Source organism: Squalius cephalus (genome assembly GCF_949319135.1).
Source record: "Squalius cephalus genome assembly, chromosome: 7".
Taxonomy (NCBI): domain Eukaryota; kingdom Metazoa; phylum Chordata; class Actinopteri; order Cypriniformes; family Leuciscidae; genus Squalius; species Squalius cephalus.
The window spans coordinates 33,862,188-33,884,784 of NC_137128.1; the positions used below are offsets into that span (position 1 = coordinate 33,862,188).

At 34.9% G+C, this 22,597-nt stretch overlaps 1 protein-coding gene across 1 annotated transcript; it reads left to right on the plus strand.

The window, feature by feature from the left end:
- The first annotated feature begins 20,568 nt into the window (after positions 1-20,568).
- On the plus strand, positions 20,569-22,593 carry ing5b (inhibitor of growth family, member 5b). Its single transcript, XM_079875818.1, has 8 exons — positions 20,569-20,809; positions 21,009-21,080; positions 21,183-21,349; positions 21,434-21,545; positions 21,668-21,761; positions 21,868-22,003; positions 22,159-22,220; positions 22,335-22,593. The coding sequence occupies exons 1-8, from the start codon at positions 20,773-20,775 to the stop codon at positions 22,372-22,374; spliced, it is 720 nt and encodes a 239-aa protein (XP_079731944.1). The 5' UTR covers positions 20,569-20,772; the 3' UTR covers positions 22,375-22,593.
- The last annotated feature ends 4 nt before the right edge of the window (positions 22,594-22,597 follow it).

Genomic DNA, 22,597 nt, shown 5'->3' on the forward strand with positions numbered 1-22,597 from the left:
CAATATTAAATGACAATGTTAAGTGTATATCGCCCTCTTCTGGTCTGTCATAACTTTCCACACATGCACATCTTCACAAAATAGATTTGAACAATAACCAGATGGATGGTGTTTCATATTGTTTTAATGGTAGGAGCAATATGAAATCAATTGAAACCAACAGTAAGGGAAGACTAATGCAAACGTAACTATAATATAAAATTAGATAATAAACTGAATGTAAACTTTTAAATAAAAAATAATATATTTATGGATAAAAAGGCTTGTAAACATGAAGTCGAAGGCTAGACGATTTAGTCTAATATAAATTGAAATTGCATAATGATGTAATTTATGCCGTTGCACTGTGAGGGTTTTTGTATGAGTGTTGAGTGTGTTTGAGTCACAGTGGGCTTCAGAGCACAGTAATACACAGCAGAGTCAGACACACACACATCCTGGATTGTCAGAGGAACTGAAGTTTTGCTGAGATTTGCTTGAAATCTCTCCTTGAATTCATCCTCATTTTGTCCGGTTTTAGAGAATTTATTTAGCATGAACTTGGGGTTTCCATTTACTTTCTGCTGGTACCAGAAGAGAGTCGGGTTTGTGTAAGCAGTCTGATATGTACAGTTGATTGTTACATCATCACCTTCAACAGCATATTGAATCTGTCTATGCTGATCAACTTTGTCTTGAGAATTACATCCTGAAATAGAATTGAAACAATATGAATACAAATTTCGCCCATTGGCAAATTTCGCCCAAAATTAATTTTAAATGTAAGCTAGAAAAGAATCATTGTTTGATAGTGCTACTCACCCCAGATATATAAAAATATGATCACAATGGCACTTCTCCAGAGTGCCATCATACACAACTGAAATGACCAACTATTGCCTAAAAGCAAAGATGTTGTGATCCTCTTCCTCTTTCTGCATCTGTTAAAGCAGCAATACATCTGTCATTTGATCTGACTGCTAGGAGGAGCCTGTGCTACAGTATTAGCCAATGACGACTGTAGATTATGTAATATGTTGTACTATCACTTCATTTTTTTATAGGCTATGTATAGTAATGAATCTCAGGATGTATGTATGTATCCATGTATTTGATTAGCTTATATCACTTTTTATTCACTGAAAATGACAGTACAGTATCTTATTACACTGCGCTTCAGAAGACTTGATTCTGATTAGTTAGTCGTGGCATTCAGCATCAGTCTAATATTTCCTTATATGTACTATCATCCAGCAACACTGTATATCAGTCCGCTTGTCTGAGTCACTGAAACCGGCGCTTCATAAGTTCAAATTCACTGTTGTTACATGCCGAGAACTGCAGCCATTAAAAATAAATTCCTCATCCAGATTAACATAGATTATAACAGTTAACAATAACATTATAACAATATTCCAGTGCACAAATGTTTGCAGATGTTACACACATACAGTGGGAGCTTAAATTAATATTTCCCACCAACATCTGTGGCCAACTTCTGAAATTACATTGTTTTTGTTGATTAAAAAAACAAAAAACAAAGTGATGGCAGCTCCTGTTTGACTTTTAAAGTTGTATCTTTTTTAACTTTTGAACTGTAGTAAAAATATGTAAATATATATTTTATTTTTTTTAATATGGTCACATATGAATGTAGAAAACACATGTGGTTTTGCTGCGGAGAAGGACAATGTTCTGTTAGTTTTTCAGTGTGAGACATTTAATGGTCAAGAATAACCAAAAATAGTATTGTTTATGTAAACCAAATATTAACTAAAAGTTTTGTCAAAGTAATCTCCTTATTGAAATGTAGTAGTAATTAAAGAAGTAGAAATGAAGATGCGCACTGAAATGAACCTCATGAAACATTTTGTTGTTTCTTTGAAGTTTTATAACAGGCCTAATTGAACCTCAGGTGTTACCACATATTTTATTACATTAGATTGGGGTTTTGATTGTGGTTTTCTCTAGATTTGTTCAAAGTGAAAAGAGCTTCAGGTTTTTGTACGACATGTTTCATGTTTTGTATCACTGGGCTAAAACTCTCAGAGCACAATAATAGAGAGCTGAATCTGACAGACGTACATCAGTAATAGTGAGTTCAGTGGATGTTCGTGATGTAGTCGACTGAAACCGATCATCAGAGGTGTCTTCATAAGCATTAGCATAGGATCGTGCACCTTTGTATAATAAATACTGCGGTTCTTTGTTTGGATACTGTCTGTACCAGTAAAGCCAAACATTATCACTACTTGAACTATATGAGCAGCTCAGCTTGACAGTTTCTGTTTCTTTAGAGTTTTTTTCTGTCCCTTTATCTGGCTCAATGTTGTCTCCAGTCACCAAACCTGTCAACAATAAAAAATAAAAATATGAAAAAAATTATTTGTGAAAGAAAAATTTACCAAATACTTTTGCAAACACATTTCAAATCATGTTTTACAGGAATACAAATTACTCAAGTAGAATAAATGTTGCCTTAGGGGTTTGAGAATTAAAAACAAAGTAAATATTTATGTACAGAATTTCATTAATTATTTAATAATTAATGTACCTGTTCCCACAATGAGAATAAGTATGAGGCATCTGTCCATGTTGAATCAGATCAGCTCAGTTCTCTGTTGAGGCTCTCAGTTCTCTGAGCTGTAAGTCACTGAAGATCACACAGAAACACACACAGGAACTTCCTCCTCACTGAACTTCCTGCTGCGGTTTAATTTCATCCTTATGTTGTATTCTGTATTCTGTATATTATATTTGTTTGTATTTTTTAATAATAATATTGGACAATCTGAAAAGCAGCCCATTTTAAACTGTCTTGGCTGAGATTCAGCTCATGTTTTTGTAAATATTTTTAATACATTTTAATTTTATAGTTATTTTTCTATTATATAACTACAATTCTATTATTACACAATAAATGTATATGTTTCTCTATGTGAATTTATGTGTACTCTGCCATCCTGTTGTCATGTTTTGTGTTTGTTTGTTCATGTTTAGAGTTTGTTTTTGGTCAGTTCTGTTCATGTCTGTTTCTAGATTAGTTTTCACTGTGTTCAGTTCATGTTTCCCTGTGTGTCTGTATTCCTGTCACCGCTTCATCATTATCTCGTTAGTCATGTCGCTGTGTCTCGTTTCTTTGATCACTTCTCTGTCTATTTAAGCCCTGTGTTTTGTCTTGTTCAGTTGTCTGTCGTCGTTGCGTTTGGATCTGTTTTTCTTCATTTCTGACCTTGGATCTACATCAGACACCTGAGCTTCTTTTGCATTACTGTAGATGAGTAAGAAATTCATTAAATGCAGGACAATATAAAATCTAACCCTCCTTCTCAAAAATATCTGCATTCCCTGGTTCGATGATATTTCCAAAGACAGCATCTGAAAAATAAAAAGTATACACTGTAGATTATTGTGAGTTAGAGTGTGGCTGTCTCTGACAGACACATCGTGTCAGATCTGTGAATTCCCTCCTTTTGAGCCCTGTCATTCACACTGAGTAACAAAAACAGGATCCAATTACGCTCATGTTCGTGTTTTATGTTATATTGCAATTTAGTCTAGGCTTATGTAATAAACCTTGTAAGTCCTGCAAAAGAAATTCTCCTGCAGTTTGATCAGTCCCAGTTTCTCTCAGTTTCCACTGCATTTAATGAATCAGAATACTACATTTGAGATTTTAAAAAAGACAACATTTATTCTGAAAATGTTTGTTGTATTAAATGAAATGTTAATTTTCCAAATTTCTCTACATCTCTTAAACATGAAATCTATGTTTAAGACATTAAGAAAACAGTTGAACACCTGTGTTTGCCTGAGAACAACACAGCTTCTTGTTTTGTTGCATAAGCATGTGGCATTTTAACAAATTTTGAAGAGCACATGGAAAGAAAGGTAGAGATAAAGCTGTTAGACTTAACCACATGTGTATAATGAGGGTCTAAATGTAAGTTTTGGGGGAGCCTGATCATTCTGTCCTGTCAATCATCACACCAGCCGTCCAGCTGTTTACCTTTATTTCGGGCTTGAAGTGAACATGTGAACATTGTTTACAGATTAGATGAATAACCAAAAAAATCTTCAAGTGGGACACATGCATTTATTATACTGTTTACTTCTTAATGAGACAGGAGAAGTTTGGTTGCATTCAGTGTGTGTTTTTTATAATAAGTTCCTGACAAAGAGTGTGAGATCTCAGCGCCCACATATCAGCAAATGATACTGATCTCCCTCTACTGGCTATCTGTAGCTACTGCATGATGACAAAATATTTACCATATGAAGGTTTTTGTATGAGCATTGAGTGTGTTTGAGTCACAGTGGTCGTCAGAGCACAGTAATACACAGCAGAGTCAGACACACTCACATCCTGGATCATCAAAGGAAATGATTTTGAAGATGTGTCGATTTGTGCATTAAATCTGTCTTTGAACTCTTTGTCTTTATCTCCAGTTGAACCAACTTTGTTCAGCATATATTTAGGAACTCCGTTTGCTTTTTGCTGGTACCAAAAGAGTGTCGGTGAGAACTGGGATTGATATGTACAGTTGATTATTACAGCTCCACTTTCATAAGCAGTTTGAACTCTCATATTCTGCTCAACATTGTCCTGCGATTCTATTCCTGTAAAACCAAATCATGAACAACATCAGGAAAGAAATATAATTAACATTCAGAATAACTTGTAAGAAAATTAAAAATAATTAATCACAAAACACTTACCCCAGACATATATGAAAACAATGATAATTTTTTGAATCCAGTGTGTCATCTTTCTGGTCTGATTTTAATCAAGTCTCATCTAAATCTAGATCTTATTCTCACCCCTGATCTATGTGATACAAATACTGTAATGAGGAAGAGCACTTGATCTACACTAGTGTCTGCTTGAGGAGCTTTATTTGACTCCTCCCTCTCATTTGGCTCATAGTTTATTTCTTCCTTTCTTGTGGTGGACAAAGAAATACTTTTCTGCTCATGAAATCAAAACTCATTTTCTGCCTCCATTTTTAACATTTTCCACATTAAAATAATAATAATTTAATGGAAAAAAGACTAATTATTAATAATGGATTAATGATAATTAAAATGTTATAATTAATTAAGTTGCTTTGAGACTGTGCATTAAAGGAACTACAAAATGATGTTGAACTTATTGTTAGTGTTTCTCTGATGTTTTATAATAGCCCTCAACACAGGTGTTACCATGTTTTTATTACCGTACATGTTGTGCACATTCATGCTGAATATTGTGGTTGTGATTGTGGTTTTTACTAGATAAGATCAAAGTGAAAAGAGCTTCAGGTTTTTGTACGACATGTTTCATGTTTTGTATCACTCGGCTTCAACTCTCAGAGCACAATAATAGAGAGCTGAATCTGACAGACGTACATCAGTAATAGTGAGTTCAGTTTGTGATGTAGTCGACTGAAACCGAGGGTCAGAGGTGTGTTCACCATTCCCCAACCGTGCATTTTTGTATAATAAATATTGCAGTTCTCTGCTTGGATACTGTCTGTACCAGTAAAGATAAACATTATCACTACTTGTACTATATGAGCAGCTCAGCTTGACAGTTTCTGTTTCTTTAGAGTTTTTTTCTGTCCCTTTATCTGGCTCAATGTTGTCTCCAGTCACCAAACCTATCAACAATAAGCACATAGATTTTGGATTTGTTAAAGCAAGGTTGACAAATACTATTGCAAACACATTTCACAGAACTTTTTACAAAAAAAACAAAAACAAAAAAAACAAAACAAAAAAAAAAAAAAATATATATATATATATATATATATATATATATATATATATATATATATATATATATATATATATATATGGTGTTTGAGGTTGTAAAACAAACTGTAATTATTTATGTACAGAATTTCATTAATTATTTAATAATTAATGTACCTGTTCCCACAATGAGAATAAGTATGAGGCATCTGTCCATGTTGAATCAGATCAGCTCAGTTCTCTGTTGAGGCTCTCAGTTCTCTGAGCTGTAAGTCACTGAAGATCACACAGAAACACACACAGGAACTTCCTCCTCACTGAACTTCCTGCTGCTGCTCTATGATTGTCATTTAACTATAGCTACACAATTTTTATTTTATTTATAGAGAATTTTTTTTGTATAGAAAGATGTTTGAAGATTTACAACAAATGTAACATGAGAAGCAAGTTATTTAAACTGTCTTGATGAAGTTCAGCTCTCTCAGTGTGTGTAACATGAAAGTGTTGATGATGATGCAGAGTGTATTTGAGTTTCTACAAAAATTATTCAAAGGATCTATTCAATAAGTGCCACAATATAGTCCATCTATTGGCCAGTGAAATACACTGTATTCTGTACACTGACCTTTATACCAAAGTTCTTAATTTATTAAGGCAAAATGGCTTGAATATTTAATAGCTGTTTTTTACTTTGTCTAATTTTCCCATAATATGATATTATCATAAGCATTAATATATTAACTCATGAAAATATGAAGAATTTGTCATTTTTATAGGGTTATGTTTTCTTTTATATAGCTAAGTATCAGTTCAATATAATTTGTACAATATAAAATAATATTTTAGTATGAATGACTGTATCTCTGAATGTGTGAACACTGCCATCCTGTGGCAGACATGTACTGTACCTGCACTATATATTGCAAAATGAGACTCATGTGAGATGTTTTATTGTTTGTTTGACAGTTTTCTGAATTACATAAAGGGCAAGTGAATAGCGATTTAATGTATATCTAATTGAATGTAATGTAAATCTTTCACATTGCCACTTACATGTTACAATTAAAACAAAAGAAAATAAATCTGTGTCTACCTTTTGTTTTGGTACCTGCGATTTATTAATTGTTTCTATTACTTTTATGACATCATACTGTATTTTTCAGTTACAGTTTCTCTCTATCTGTCTTCATCTCTCTGTCTCTGTGTTTTTCCTCTTGTCTCTCATTATAACAGGTTTTTGTACAGTGTTCTTGTGTTTCCTGTGACTGTGGGCCTCAGAGCACAGTAATACACAGCAGAGTCTGACACTGTAGCAGAGGAGATCTCCAGATACACATAGTTTTGTTCCCTTTTTTCAACTTTAACAGAGAATCTTGGATCATCAGACACCCGAGCTTCTTTTGCACCACTGTAGATGAGTTCAAGAAATTCAGGTTTTGATCTTCCATACTGACGATACCAGTGGAGATAATCTTGAGCTCCAGAGGCAGAAAAACTACAGGATAATGTAACACTTGAACTCTCCTCAGCAAAAACATCAGTTTTGTTTGATTTGATGACATTTCCAAATACAGCAGCTGAAACAGAAGAGGAATGGGTTGCTTAATGGGAAGATTTCTTTGTAATCAATCAATCAATCAATCAATCAGTCAATCAATCAATCAATCAATCAATCAATCAATCAAACACACACCAGCTGAAGCACAGAACAGAATAACTGAAAGAAGATCCATTGTTCAAGTGTTCACTGTGAGAAGAGTCAGACTGAATCGTTTCGTCCTCAGTCTCTTTCAGACACGATGAGATCATGTCAGATCTGTGAACTCTGAGTCCCTCCTCTCTGAGCAACATCATGTCTATATTTCACACTTGGGGAACAGAAGAAAGAGCCAATCACACTCATCAGTGTTTTCTCTTGTTTTCTCTGTGCTATTAATGTATTATATATGTGATTTTGAAAATATGTTTTATAGCAAATATGTTTATGCCCTGCAAATTAAAAGTCTGTTTCCACTGAATTTACAAAGAATGCAACATTTGAAAAGTTAAAAAAATATATAAATTTTCACTCTGGGTATGTAATTTTCCAACCCCAACATATTAGGTATATAGTGCTTATTTTCTATTAAATTAATATCAACATTAGGCAAACTTCACGATTTAAAAAACACTCACACTCTTGGTCACACTCCACTGGAAGCGAAGCTGAATTGGAATTTGAATTAGAATATCAGGAAGTACAATTAAAGTTAAGGTTACTCTTTATTTTAAGGTGTCCTTCTGGAAATTATACATTTAAGTAGAAAGAGTAATATTGATTAACTAAATGTACTTACTATAGAGTTAGGATTAGGTTTTGTTAGTTGTAATTATTCCTAACTTATAGTTATTACTAGTATGTAACAAGAACACTGTCAAATAAAGTGTTATCAAAGTTAATATACCTTTAATACATTTTAAAAACTGAATTTATAGAAATAGAGAATGCGTTTTAACAAATGTATGTTTCTGCAAGAGAATGCAGATTATGTCGCGGTTCATGGATCTGTTCATCCTATGTGTTGCGTTTCTGTCTGTGGCCAACCTCACCTGACACACTCAATATTAAATGACCATGTTAAGTGTATATCGCCCTCTTCTGGTCTGTCATAACTTTCCACACATGCACATCTTCACAAAATAGATTTGAACAATAACCAGATTCATGGTGTTTCATATTGTTTTAAAGGAGAACTCCGGTCAATTTTAACGTTGAGCTCATTTTTTTGTACATTTGGAGTGCTGTCAGAGAACAACGACAAAAATCGGTGTTGCCTACACCGAGTTATTCTATTTTTAAAATTTGCACCCTGTTGACTTCAATGGGGCAAGTTTTAAACCTGCTTTTAGCCTCTTAACATCCTTGATGTGTCATTACAAGTGCACAGGTCATGAGAGTGATTCCTTCAGAGTGAACACGAGTGAATCTGACTGCAGTAGATGTGAAAGATATGTATAAAAATGATGTTATTTAAGCCAGCGCAAATACCTGTGTTTACATCCTGTTTTCGGTTGAAGTCCAAAGTAGTCGATTGCCGAGTTCACGCGCATGATCATAAGTAACTAAACCTATGCGCGTGAACTCGGCAATCGACTACTTTGACAATAGAATAACTCGGTGAAATAGAATAACTCGGTGTAGGCAACACCGTTTTTTGTCGTTGTTCTCTGTACTGACAGCACTCCAAATGTACAAAAAAATGAGCTCAATGTTAAAATTGACCGGAGTTCTCCTTTAATGGTAGGAGCAATATGAAATCAATTGAAACAAACAGTAAGGGAAGACTAATGCAAATGTAACTATAATATAAAATTAGATAATAAACTGAATGTAAACTTTTAAATAAAAAGAATATATTTATGGATAAAAAGGTTTGTAAACATGAAGTCGAAGGCTAGACGATTTAGTCTAATATAAACTGAAATTGCATAATGATGTAATTTATGCCGTTGCACTGTGAGGGTTTTTGTATGAGTGTTGAGTGTGTTTGAGTCACAGTGGGCTTCAGAGCACAGTAATACACAGCAGAGTCAGACACACACACATCCTGGATTGTCAGAGGAACTGAAGTTTTGCTGAGATTTGCTTGAAATCTCTCCTTGAATTCATCCTCATTTTGTCCGGTTTTAGAGAATTTATTTAGCATGAACTTGGGGATTTCATTTACTTTCTGCTGGTACCAGAAGAGAGTCGGGTTTGTGTAAGCAGTCTGATATGTACAGTTGATTGTTACATCATCACCTTCAACAGCATATTGAATCGGTGTTTGCTGATCAACTTTGTCTTGAGAATTACATCCTGAAATAGAATTGAAACAATATGAATAAAAAAATTGCCCATTGGCTGCAAGGAATGTGCACATAGACACATAAGGAAAATTCATTTTAAATATAAGCAAGAAAATAATCATTGTTTGATAGTGCTACTCACCCCAGATATATAAAAATATGATCACAATGGCACTTCTCCAGAGTGCCATCATACACACTTGAAATGACCACCTATTGCCTAAAAGCAAAGATGTTGTGATCCTCTTCCTCTTTCTGCATCTGTTAAAGTAGCAATACATTCAAGTCATTTGATCTGACTGCTAGGAGGAGCCTGTGCTACAGTATTAGCCAATGACGACTGTAGATTATGTAATATGTTGTACTATCACTTCATTTTTTTATAGGCTATGTATAGTAATGAATCTCAGGATGTATGTGTGTATCCATGTATTTGATTAGCTTATATCACTTTTTGTTCACTGAAAATGACAGTACAGTATCTTATTACACTGCGCTTCAGAACGCTTGATTCTGATTGGTTAGTCGTGGCATTCAGCATCAGTCTAATATTTCCTTATATGTGCTATCATCCAGCAACGCTGTATATCAGTCCGCTTGTCTGAGTCACTGAAACTGGCGCTTCATAAGTTCAAATTCATTTAACAGTTGTTACATGCCGAGATCTGCAGCCATTAAAAATAAATTCCTCATCCAGATTAACATAGATTATCATAGATTAACAGACTAATAAATATTCCAGTGCACAAATGTTTGCAGATGTTACACACATACAGTGGGAACTTAAATTAATATTTCCCACTAACATCTCAGATTATGCCACACTGTGGCCAACTTCTGATATTACATTGTGTTTGTAGATTAAAAAAACAAAAAACAAAGTGATAGCAGCTCCTGTATGACTTTTAAAGTTTTTATCTTTTTTAACTTTTGAACTGTAGTAAAAATATGTATATATTAATTTAATTTTAATTTTATTTTTTTTAATATGGTCACATATGAATGTAGAAAACACATGTGGTTTTGTATTTGCTGCGGAGAAGTTTGAATTCTATTCGAGCAAGACAATGTTCTGTTAGTTTTTCAGTGTGAGACATTTAATGCTCAAGAATAACCAATAATAGTATTGTTTATGTAAGCCAAATGTTAACTAAAAGTTTTGTCAAAGTAATCTCCTTAGTCGATAATGATTGAAATGTAGTAATTAAAGAAGTAGAAATGAAGATGTGCACTGAAAGGAACCTCATGAAACGTGATATCCTGAACATTTTGATGTTTCGTTGATGTTTTAACAGGCCTAATTCAACCTCACACAGGTGTTACCACATATTTTATTACATTAGATTGTGGTTTTGATTGTGGTTTTCACTAGATTCGTTCAAAGTGAAAAGAGCTTCAGGTTTTTGTACGACGTGTTTCATGTTTTGTATCACTGGGCTAAAACTCTCAGAGCACAATAATAGAGAGCTGAATCTGACAGACGTACATCAGTAATAGTGAGTTCAGTGGATGTTCGTGATGTAGTCGACTGAAACCGAGGGTCAGAGGTGTCTTCATAAGCATTAGAACTATAGGATCGTGCACCTTTGTATAATAAATACTGCGGTTCTTTGTTTGGATACTGTCTGTACCAGTAAAGCCAAACATTATCACTACTTGAACTATATGAGCAGCTCAGCTTGACAGTTTCTGTTTCTTTAGAGTTTTTTTCTGTCCCTTTATCTGGCTCAATGTTGTCTCCAGTCACCAAACCTGTCAACAATAAAAAATAAAAATATGAAAAAAATTATTTGTGAAAGAAAAATTTACCAAATACTTTTGCAAACACATTTCAAATCATGTTTTACAGGAATACAAATTACTCAAGTAGAATAAATGTTGCCTTAGGGGTTTGAGAATTAAAAACAAAGTAAATATTTATGTACAGAATTTCATTAATTATTTAATAATTAATGTACCTGTTCCCACAGTGAGAATAAGTATGAGGCATCTGTCCATGTTGAATCAGATCAGCTCAGTTCTCTGTTGAGGCTCTCAGTTCTCTGAGCTGTAAGTCACTGAAGATCACACAGAAACACACACAGGAACTTCCTCCTCACTGAACTTCCTGCTGCGGTTTAATTTCATCCTTATGTTGTATTCTGTATTCTGTATATTATATTTGTTTGTATCTTTGAATAATAATATTGGACAATCTGAAAAGCAGCCCATTTTAAACTGTCTTGGCTGAGATTCAGCTCATGTTTTTGTAAATATTTAAATTTCTATAGTTATTTTTTCTATTATATAACTACAATTCTATTATTATTACACAATAAATGTATACTATATGTTTCTCTATGTGAATTTATGTGTACTCTGCCATCCTGTTGTCATGTTTTGTGTTTGTTTGTTCATGTTTAGAGTTTGTTTTTGGTCAGTTCTGTTCATGTCTGTTTCTAGATTAGTTTTCACTGTGTTCAGTTCATGTTTCCCTGTGTGTCTGTATTCCTGTCACCGCTTCATCATTATCTCGTTAGTCATGTCGCTGTGTCTCGTTTCTTTGATCACTTCTCTGTCTATTTAAGCCCTGTGTTTTGTCTTGTTCAGTTGTCTGTCGTCGTTGCGTTTGGATCTGTTTTTCTTCATTTCTGACCTTGGATCTACATCAGACACCTGAGCTTCTTTTGCATTACTGTAGATGAGTAAGAAATTCATTAAATGCAGGACAATATAAAATCTAACCCTCCTTCTCAAAAATATCTGCATTCCCTGGTTCGATGATATTTCCAAAGACAGCATCTGAAAAATAAAAAGTATACACTGTAGATTATTGTGAGTTAGAGTGTGGCTGTCTCTGACAGACACATCGTGTCAGATCTGTGAATTCCCTCCTTTTGAGCCATTTTAACAAATTTTGAAGAGCACATGGAAAGAAAGGTAGAGATAAAGCTGTTAGACTTAACCACATGTGTATAATGAGGGTCTAAATGTAAGTTTTGGGGGAGCCTGATCATTCTGTCCTGTCAATCATCACACCAGCCGTCCAGCTGTTTACCTTTATTTCGGGCTAGAACTGAACTCGTGAATGTTGTTTACAGATTCTGATGAATAACTAAAAAATCCTCAAGTGGGACACATGCATTTATTATACTGTTTTCTTCTTAATGAGACAGGAGAAGTTTGGTTGCATTCAGTGTGTGTTTTTTATAATAAGTTCCTGACAAAGAGTGTGAGATCTCAGCGCCCACATATCAGCAAATGATACTGATCTCCCTCTACTGGCTATCTGTAGCTACTGCATGATGACAAAATATTTACCATATGAAGGTTTTTGTATGAGCATTGAGTGTGTTTGAGTCACAGTGGTCGTCAGAGCACAGTAATACACAGCAGAGTCAGACACACTCACATCCTGGATCATCAAAGGAAATGATTTTGAAGATGTGTCGATTTGTGCATTAAATCTGTCTTTGAACTCTTTGTCTTTATCTCCAGTTGAACCAACTTTGTTCAGCATATATTTAGGAACTCCGTTTGCTTTTTGCTGGTACCAAAAGAGTGTCGGTGAGAACTGGGATTGATATGTACAGTTGATTATTACAGCTCCACTTTCATAAGCAGTTTGAACTCTCATATTCTGCTCAACATTGTCCTGCGATTCTATTCCTGTAAAACCAAATCATGAACAACATCAGGAAAGAAATATAATTAACATTCAGAATAACTTGTAAGAAAATTAAAAATAATTAATCACAAAACACTTACCCCAGACATATATGAAAACAATGATCATTTTTTGAATCCAGTGTGTCATCTTTCTGGTCTGATTTTAATCAAGTCTCATCTAAATCTAGATCTTATTCTCACCCCCGATCTATACAATGACTGTAAATACTGTAAAGAGCGAGAGCACTTGATCTACACTAGTGTCTGCTTCAGGAGCTTTATTTGACTCCTCCCTCTCATTTGGCTCATAGTTTATTTCTTCCTTTCTTGTGGTGGACAAAGAAATACTTTTCTGCTCATGAAATCAAAACTCATTTTCTGCCTCCATTTTTAACATTTTCCACATTAAAATAATAATAATTGAATGGAAAAAAGACTAATTATTAATAATAAATTAGTTAAAATGTTATAATTAATTGCTTTGAGACTGTGCATTAAAGGAACTACAAAATGATGTCGAACTTATTGTTAGTGTTTCTCTGATGTTTTATAGTAGTCCTCAACACAGGTGTTACCGTGTTTTTATTACATGTTGTGTACATTCATGCTGAATAATGTGGTTGTGATTGTGGTTTTTACTAGATAAGATCAAAGTGAAAAGAGCTTCAGGTTTTTGTACGACAAGTTTTATGCTTTGTATCACTCGGCTTCAACTCTCAGAGCACAATAATAGAGAGCTGAATCTGACAGACGTACATCAGTAATAGTGAGTTCAGTTTGTGATGTAGTCGACTGAAACCGAGGGTCAGATGTGTGTTCACCATTCCCCAACCGTGCACCTTTGTATAGTAAATATTTCGGTTCTTTGTTTGGATACTGTCTGTACCAGTAAAGCCGAACATTATCACTACTTGAACTCTATGAGCAGCTCAGCTTGACAGTTTCTGTTTCTTTAGAGTTTTTTTCTGTCTCTTTATCTGGCTCAATGTTGTCTCCAGTCACCAAACCTGTCAACAATAAGCACATAGATTTTGGATTTGTTAAAGCAAAATTGACAAATACTATTGCAAACACATTTCACAGCACTTTTTACAAAAAAAATAAATAAATAAATAAATAAATATATATATATATATATAGATAGATAGATAGATAGATAGATAGATAGATAGATAGATAGATAGATTATTTGATAAATAATGTACCTGTTCCCACAATGAGAATAAGTATGAGGCATCTGTCCATGTTGAATCAGATCAGCTCAGTTCTCTGTTGAGGCTCTCAGTTCTCTGAGCTGTAAGTCACTGAAGATCACACAGAAACACACACAGGAACTTCCTCCTCACTGAACTTCCTGCTGCTCTTCACTTTCATCCATTTGCTGTATTGTACATAGTATATCATTTAATTGTGTTTGATAATTCTCTTCCTCAACATTTTTAAAGATTCTTCAAAATGATTATTTTGTACAGGACAATGCTTGAATCCTTCTCAGCAACTACATTTGATTCGTCTAGTTTAATGACATTTCCAAGTAGCTGAAAAGAAGAGGTACGTTAGCTTTATGGTGCTTTTAATTTAATTTTATATATTTTCTTAATAATAAAACAAAAAATAATCAACCAAATAAGTATACATACCAGAGACAAAGAACAGAATAACAAAATGAAGATCCATAGTAAGAGTCAGCCTAAATCGTTTCATCCACAGTCTCTTTCAGTCATGATTATCATATCTAGAGTCCCTCCTCTTTTCATATACTTCAAGACAGAAGCTAAGCTTTTTTTGAAAGAAGTGTTTTTGGGGGGGCCTGGATCATTACTGCTACTATTATGTGAAACAAAATGATCTGTCGATAAGATAGGTAAATTCTAAGTGGTAATAAATAATTATTGGGTACATAGTGGATTTTTTAATAGTTAAAATGAACTTTAGTCATAATTTGGTGTCAGACAGTTTGTCACAGTAAGCTTTAAAAACAAAATTATGCATCACAATCTTTTGTGCTATTCATTGTTTGTTGTAGCAATACGATTTATCTTGTGATCAAAATGTATTGATTGCAAGTTTGTATGTTCATAAAGTTCAAATCACATTATCGCTTTATACACTGAACAGATTTAATTTAGGCTTTTATTCACATATAAACATTCATCAACACACACATCAATTATGGTAAACGGAAGCTTAAGCATGTTCGCTTGATGTGTGAGAATGAGGTTCCTTCTCGTGTTACAGCACATTTGAGTTTCCACAAGGACCAATGAGGTTCATTCTTATGTTACGCAGCATGTTTGAGATTCTGCAGGAACCAATGAGATTCATTCTCGTGTTACGCAGCATGTTTGAGTTTCCTCAAGAACCAATGAGGATCATTCTCGTGTTACGCAGCACGTTTGAGATTCCTCAAGAACGTTACGCAGCACATTTGAGTTTCCTCAAGAACCAATGAGGATCATTCTCGTGTTACGCAGCATGTTTGAGATTCCTCAAGAACCAATGAGGATCATTCTCGTGTTACGCAGCACGTTTGAGTTTCCTCAAGAACGTTACGCAGCACATTTGAGTTTCCTCAAGAACCAATGAGGATCATTCTCGTGTTACGCAGCACATTTGAGATTCCTCAAGAACCAATGAGGATCATTCTCGTGTTACGCAGCATGTTTGAGTTTCCTCAAGAACCAATGAGGATCATTCTCGTGTTACGCAGCATGTTTGAGTTTCCTCAAGAACCAATGAGGATCATTCTCGTGTTACGCAGCATGTTTGAGATTCCTCAAGAACCAATGAGGATCATTCTCGTGTTACGCAGCACGTTTGAGTTTCCTCAAGAACGTTACGCAGAGTTTCCTCAAGAACCAATGAGGATCATTCTCGTGTTACGCAGCATGTTTGAGTTTCCTCAAGAACCAATGAGGATCATTCTCGTGTTACGCAGCATGTTTGAGTTTCCTCAAGAACCAATGAGGATCATTCTCGTGTTACGCAGCACATTTGAGTTTCCTCAAGAACCAATGAGGATCATTCTCGTGTTACGCAGCACGTTTGAGATTCCTCAAGAACCGATGAGGATCATTCTCGTGTTACGCAGCACGTTTGAGATTCCTCAAGAACCGATGAGGATCATTCTCGTGTTACGCAGCACATTTGAGTTTCCTCAAGAACCAATGAGGATCATTCTCGTGTTACGCAGCACGTTTGAGATTCCGCAAGAACCAATGAAGTTTGTTCTTGATGAGGTTGTTGTTGAGCTTCTGTTTATGTTCACTGATCAATGTTTATATGTGAATAAAAGCCTAAATTCAATCTGTTCATCATCTACAGCGATCAAGTCTCTTCAGAAGATCTGGACTAAACCGCTCAATTCACATGGATTAGTTTTACGATGTCTTCGAAGCATCAAAGTGGTATGCGTAGCTGCCAATGGAGGGACAGAAATCTCTCTGATTTCAATACAAATATCTTCATCATTTGTGTTCCCAAGATGAACAAAAGTCGTATGGGTTTGGAACAACTTGAGGGTGAGTAAATGATGACCGAATTTTCATTTTTGGCTGAACTATTTCTGTGTGTAATACTTGGAAGCACACTAAAAATGCCCTTTTTAACACACTGTTGCAACCCTTTTATTCCTTTTATAAAATCCTATTCACCCCACACAGGTGTTTGCAGTTATTATCTCACATTGAGGTTTTGATTTGGTTTTCATAAAAGCTTCAAAGTGAAAAAGGCTGTAAGATGTTGTACGACTAGTTTAATGTTTTGTATCACTGGGCCTCAACTCTTAGAGAACAGTAATAAAGAGCTGAATCTGACACAGTCGCACTACTAATAATGAGTTCAGTGAATATGCGAGAAGTACTTGACAGAAATCGAGGATCAGAGCTGTGCCTTGTAATGCTTGATCGAGCTCCTTCACGTAATAAATATTGAGGTTCTTCATTGGGATATTGTCTGTACCAGTACAGACGTACATATTCACTGTCTGAATCATACGAGCAGCTCAGCGTTACAGACTCTCCTTCTGTTTTCATGATATCGGTCCCTCGGTTTGGCTCAATTTTATCCACAGCCGTCACATCTGCAAACATTAAGCACAATATTAACTCATTTTGTCTAAAGTTAAACATTGTATATCAGTAAAGTGTACAGTTGTTTTGAAAGAAAATCAATAAAATAACAGACAGTGTTTTAAAAGAGTTTTTAAGCTGTTGCTAAATGATCTGAAGTAAACATAAATGACACACCTGACGCCATAATGAAAACCAGCAGCATGTATTTGTTCATGGTGAATATGATCAGATCAGTTGTGTGTTAAAGCTCTCAGTGCTCTGTGCTCTTACTGTGTGTTACTGATGCTTTCTGCTGTTCACTTATCAAGACATTCAGACACTTCCTGATCTCTGAGGGTAAAACCAAAGCTTTAAACCTTCATTAATAGTATGTTTAATAGTATTATTTATGAAGAAAAAAAAAAAAAAAAAAACTTTCTGCTTTTGAGTCTGTTTTCTTATCCCATTAAAATGTTGTTGAAATATTATTAATTCTGTTGTTCATTGTTGCAAATGTCTGAGAACACTGACACTTAGTGGCACATTGCTTGCACAGTCTGTTGGATGTGATAATGCATTGAAATTATTATTCTACTTTTGTATGGATTTAAATATAATAATGTAACAATGTTTAGGATGCTTCATTCACTTTTTAATGTCATATTGATTAGTATTTGTCTCTGTGTCTATTGCTTGTTCTCAATGGATTAAATAAGGAAAGGTTTTTGTACAGTGTTCTTGTGTTTCCTGTGACTGTGGGCCTCAGAGCACAGTAATACACAGCAGAGTCTGACACTGTAGCAGAGGAGATCTCCAGATCCACATGGATTTGTTCATTTTTTGTTACTTTAACAGAGAGTCTTGGATCTACATTAGATACCCGAGGCTCTTTTGCAGCACTGTTGGTGAGTTCAAGAAATTCAGGCTTTGATCTTCCATACTGACGATACCAGAAGAGATCATCTACACCCCCAGTGGAGGAATAACTACAGGACAACTTCACAGTTTGTCCCTCATCAGCCTCAACATCTGTTTCGTCTGGTTTGATAGTATTTCCAAAGACAGCAGCTGAAACAAAAGAGGAATGGGTTGCTTAATGGAAATATTTATTTGTAATCAATCAATCAATCAATCAATCAATCAATCAATCAATCAATCAATCAATCAGTCAGTCAGTCAGTCAAACACACACCTGCTGAGGCACAGAACAGAATAACTGAAAGAAGATCCATTGTTCAAGTGTTCACTGTGAGAAGAGTCAGACTGAATCGTTTCGTCCTCAGTCTCTTTCAGACACGATGAGATCATGTCAGATCTGTGAACTCTGAGTCCCTCCTCTCTGAGCAACATCATGTCTATATTTCACACTTGGGGAACAGAAGAAAGAGACACATCACACTCATTTGTATGTTCTCTGTGTGCTATAAATGCATCTACTATGATTCCATAATACTGTTCAAAAGTTTGTGGTCAGTAAGATTTTTAAATGTTTTTGAAAGAAGCCTCTTATGCTCAGGCAGCCATTACTCCAGTCTTCAGTTTCACACGAACCTTCAGAAATTATTCTAATATTCTGCTTTGCTGCTCAGTTGTGCTGTAATATTTCTAAAACTGAGATGCATTTTATTTTAAGAATACTTTGATGAATAGAAAATTCAAAAGAACAGCATTTATTTCAAATAGATTTTTATACCAATGTAAATTTCAAAACAGTTTTACTCAACAGTCTTTAATCATTGCTTATCTATACATTTATTGATGGTGACGATATAACTAGAAGAATATCATCAGCATAGACTTTATTTGACTGTTTTAGATAACTTTACTAAATCTGAGAAGCACAGACTAAACCATCCGTGAACATGTTTCTGCTCTTGTGTTTTTGTATGTGGTTTGACTTCAGTTTTCTCACAGTGGGCTTCAGAGCGCAGTAATACACGGCAGAGTCAGACACATGCACATCCTTGATTGTAAGAGGAACTGTTAAAGCAGATGTGTTGAGATCTGCATTAAATCTCCGCTTGAACTCTTCATCATTGTCGCTCGATCCAGAAAGTCTCATCAGCATGTATTTTGGGGATCCATTTGTCTTCTGTTGGTACCAGAAGAGATTTGGATACTGAGTGCTGGTTGCTTTGTAAGTGCAGTCGAGAGTGGCTGTTCCATCTTCAAAAGCTGTCATAACTTGCTTGGACTGTATTACATTGTCCTGTGCTGTGCATCCTGTACAATTAAACATAAATCATTGTCCACAAAAACATATTAACTTTATGATTAAAAAAATCAAGAAAGTCCAAATGCATACCTAGGATAAATGCTGTCACAAAAAGTATATTCCTGTAGCACAGTGCCATAATTGCAGTGTTAAATATATATATATATGCAAAATAATAGAGATATTCACTAGACCTTAAACACCTATAGGTCTTGTTACTGCTTCCATCACTTAGAAATGCTATAGAAAAACCTGGGAGGAGTCATTAACATGCAGACTTTCCTTATTGCCTCACAGGGTTTACACTGTAGTTTCTTATAACATTATTCTCATATTATTTTTAACAATATCAAAATTACCATTGAGGTTTGCTTCAAATACAAATTTTTAAGCACATTCTTTGATTTAAAGTTAGGCCTAATTGAATCCCATTGCATGCCATTAATAATGGTGGAGAATGGCTGGTCCAATAGGCTAAATATTTTTTCTTTTTTTCTTTTAGGCCAAAATCTTACTCTATTTAAAATATATGTCTATGGTGTTGCAGCCCAACATCTGTAGTGTTTTTGCATGAGGGTTGAATGTGATTTGGTCACAGTGTGTCTCTGAGCAACAATGCTGAGGATCGACTTCAGTCTTCAGGCCTCTGTTATATCACTGAACTCCATTAGACAGCCCAGCCGTTCAACCATGTCCAATGTCCATGTGCTGTATTCATACAGAGAAAATACAGAACAAATTCAGTAGTTAAACCATCTGCTGTAAGCTATTTAGCTATATGAGGCTATTCTGTAGGCTATTTTTAATGAGTCACTTCACTTGATTCCTAAGACGACACTGCCACCTTGTGGTGAGTTATGAACATACTAACTAGTATCATCACGACACGTTGTCTTGTCCCTCACTTTTTAAGAATGATAGAAAATACATAAGGTTTCAGTTAATATTAAGAAACCAACGATATAGTATACAATATACACTTAAAATTGTATAATATCCACCACCAAAATCCACAAGGCTATTTAATTTATTTCTTCCCAGAGAGAGAAGCAGCGACCAAACCAAAACAAAACTCCACTGCAGTAGATGGCGACCTAGAGCAAGTTGTTACTTGATGTAGTACAGAGGAAGATGTTACGCTACAATATATGAGCTACAAACCACATGGACAGTCTTATCTGTTTACATAATAGCTGAATAGTTGATCAATTTCATATAAGAATCTAATAGTCTGCACAGCGCCTCCAGGAAAGGAAATCAGCGCGCGCTAAATAAACCATCGTACACGCCTTCAGTACAAAGCCCATACCAACAAAAATGGCGAAAGGAATGTACTTAGAACACTATTTAGACAGTAAGTTTCTTAAATGATAATCTTCTAAACTTGTTGCCACATTTGAATTACTGTCAAGTAATCTGTCAGTGTAATCAACTCAAACTCTTGCAGCTTCTGAGTTTCTACATAACATATGTATCAGTCTTATGTGATAAACTGCTGAAGTATACTTGACTGTGTTGTGCATCTAATAATTTTATATAATCATTCATTCTAGGTATCGAGGGACTTCCCTGCGAATTGCAGAGAAACTTTTCATTAATGGGGGATTTGGATAATAGAACTGAAGGTAATGTTTGGATCAGTATCACAAATAACGTTACTCATTACAGGTCATTACAGTGAAATAATTTTTTAATGTTCTCTTATCAATTGCATTCTTACTTCACAGAGAAAAAAGCAGAGATAAGTGAACTAGCTTCTGAGTATATTGGAAATGTAAAAAGTATGCCATCTGAGGAGCGTGTCCAGCATTTAAAGAAGATTGAAAATGCCTACAGCAAATGCAAAGAGTACAGCGATGACAAAGTTCAGCTTGCAATGCAGATATATGAAATGGTGAGATGCAGAGTCCTCCATTTTATATTTGCTTGTCCTACTTCATGCATCAAGCAAAAACAAGTCTGCTTGTATTTCTACCAGGTGGATAAACACATCCGGCGGTTGGATGCTGATCTAGCTCGCTTCGAGAATGATCTGCAGGAAAAACTGGACTCAGGTAGCCCGGATAGCTCTGATGAAAAGCTATCTCGAAGTAAGTCTTATTGTTTAGAATATATGTATGTTTATGTACATATTATAGATACAATTAATGCCCATTTAATCCATTTTGCTGTAATTTAAGGTAAGACTAAACAGACTAATTTGTTGTTTCAGAGGATAAGAATATAAAAGACAAGAAGGGATCTAATGGAAGAGACAAGAAAGGATCAGATCAAGACTCACCCAAGCAGAAAAAACTGAAAACTGGGTAACAGTGATTTTATATGGATGCATTGTACTGATGCAAAAGTATATTATTATAAGGATTTGTATTCAACTCTTTTTTTTTTTGTGTGTGTCTTTTCTCTCATTAGTTCCAACATAAGTGAATCTCTGCTCGCCATGCATCCATCAGATGTCCTTGATATGCCAGTAGACCCTAATGAACCCACATATTGTTTGTGTAGTCAAGTATCATATGGAGAAATGATTGGATGTGACAATTCTGATGTGAGTAATAATGTGTTATATATATATATGCATGAATGGTCTTAAATATGCATCATAATATCCAGTGAGAATAATGGATAGACATTGTTGTAAATAACAGAAGTCATCTTATTATTGTTGATAACGTAAAAGATAACGTTCTTTTCTTTTAACAGTGTCCAATAGAATGGTTTCACTTTGCCTGTGTCGGCCTAACAACCAAACCAAAGGGAAAATGGTGAGCTAATTCCCCTTATTTTGTACTACTTTTATTTGCGTACTCACACATACTGAGTTACATCTCTTTGTAGTTAATATTGCAGTTTTAAAATATTTTGTTCTCCAATTACAGGTACTGTCCCAGATGTACCCAAGATATGAGAAAAAAATAGCATATTACAGTGTGTTCTGGATCAAATATCCAGTCCCTTTCTTGGTTAAAATCCTAATCAGTGGAAATCAATTGACTTTTTGTATCAGTGCCTTTCTTTGCTTTGTAGATGACCATGAATGTTACAACAGGGAAGAATAAAATGTATTTTCCAGTTGCTGCCAGCAGAGGGTTTGGATCTCTTTTTCATAGCTTTAAAAATAAAGTTTATTTATGATGACGCT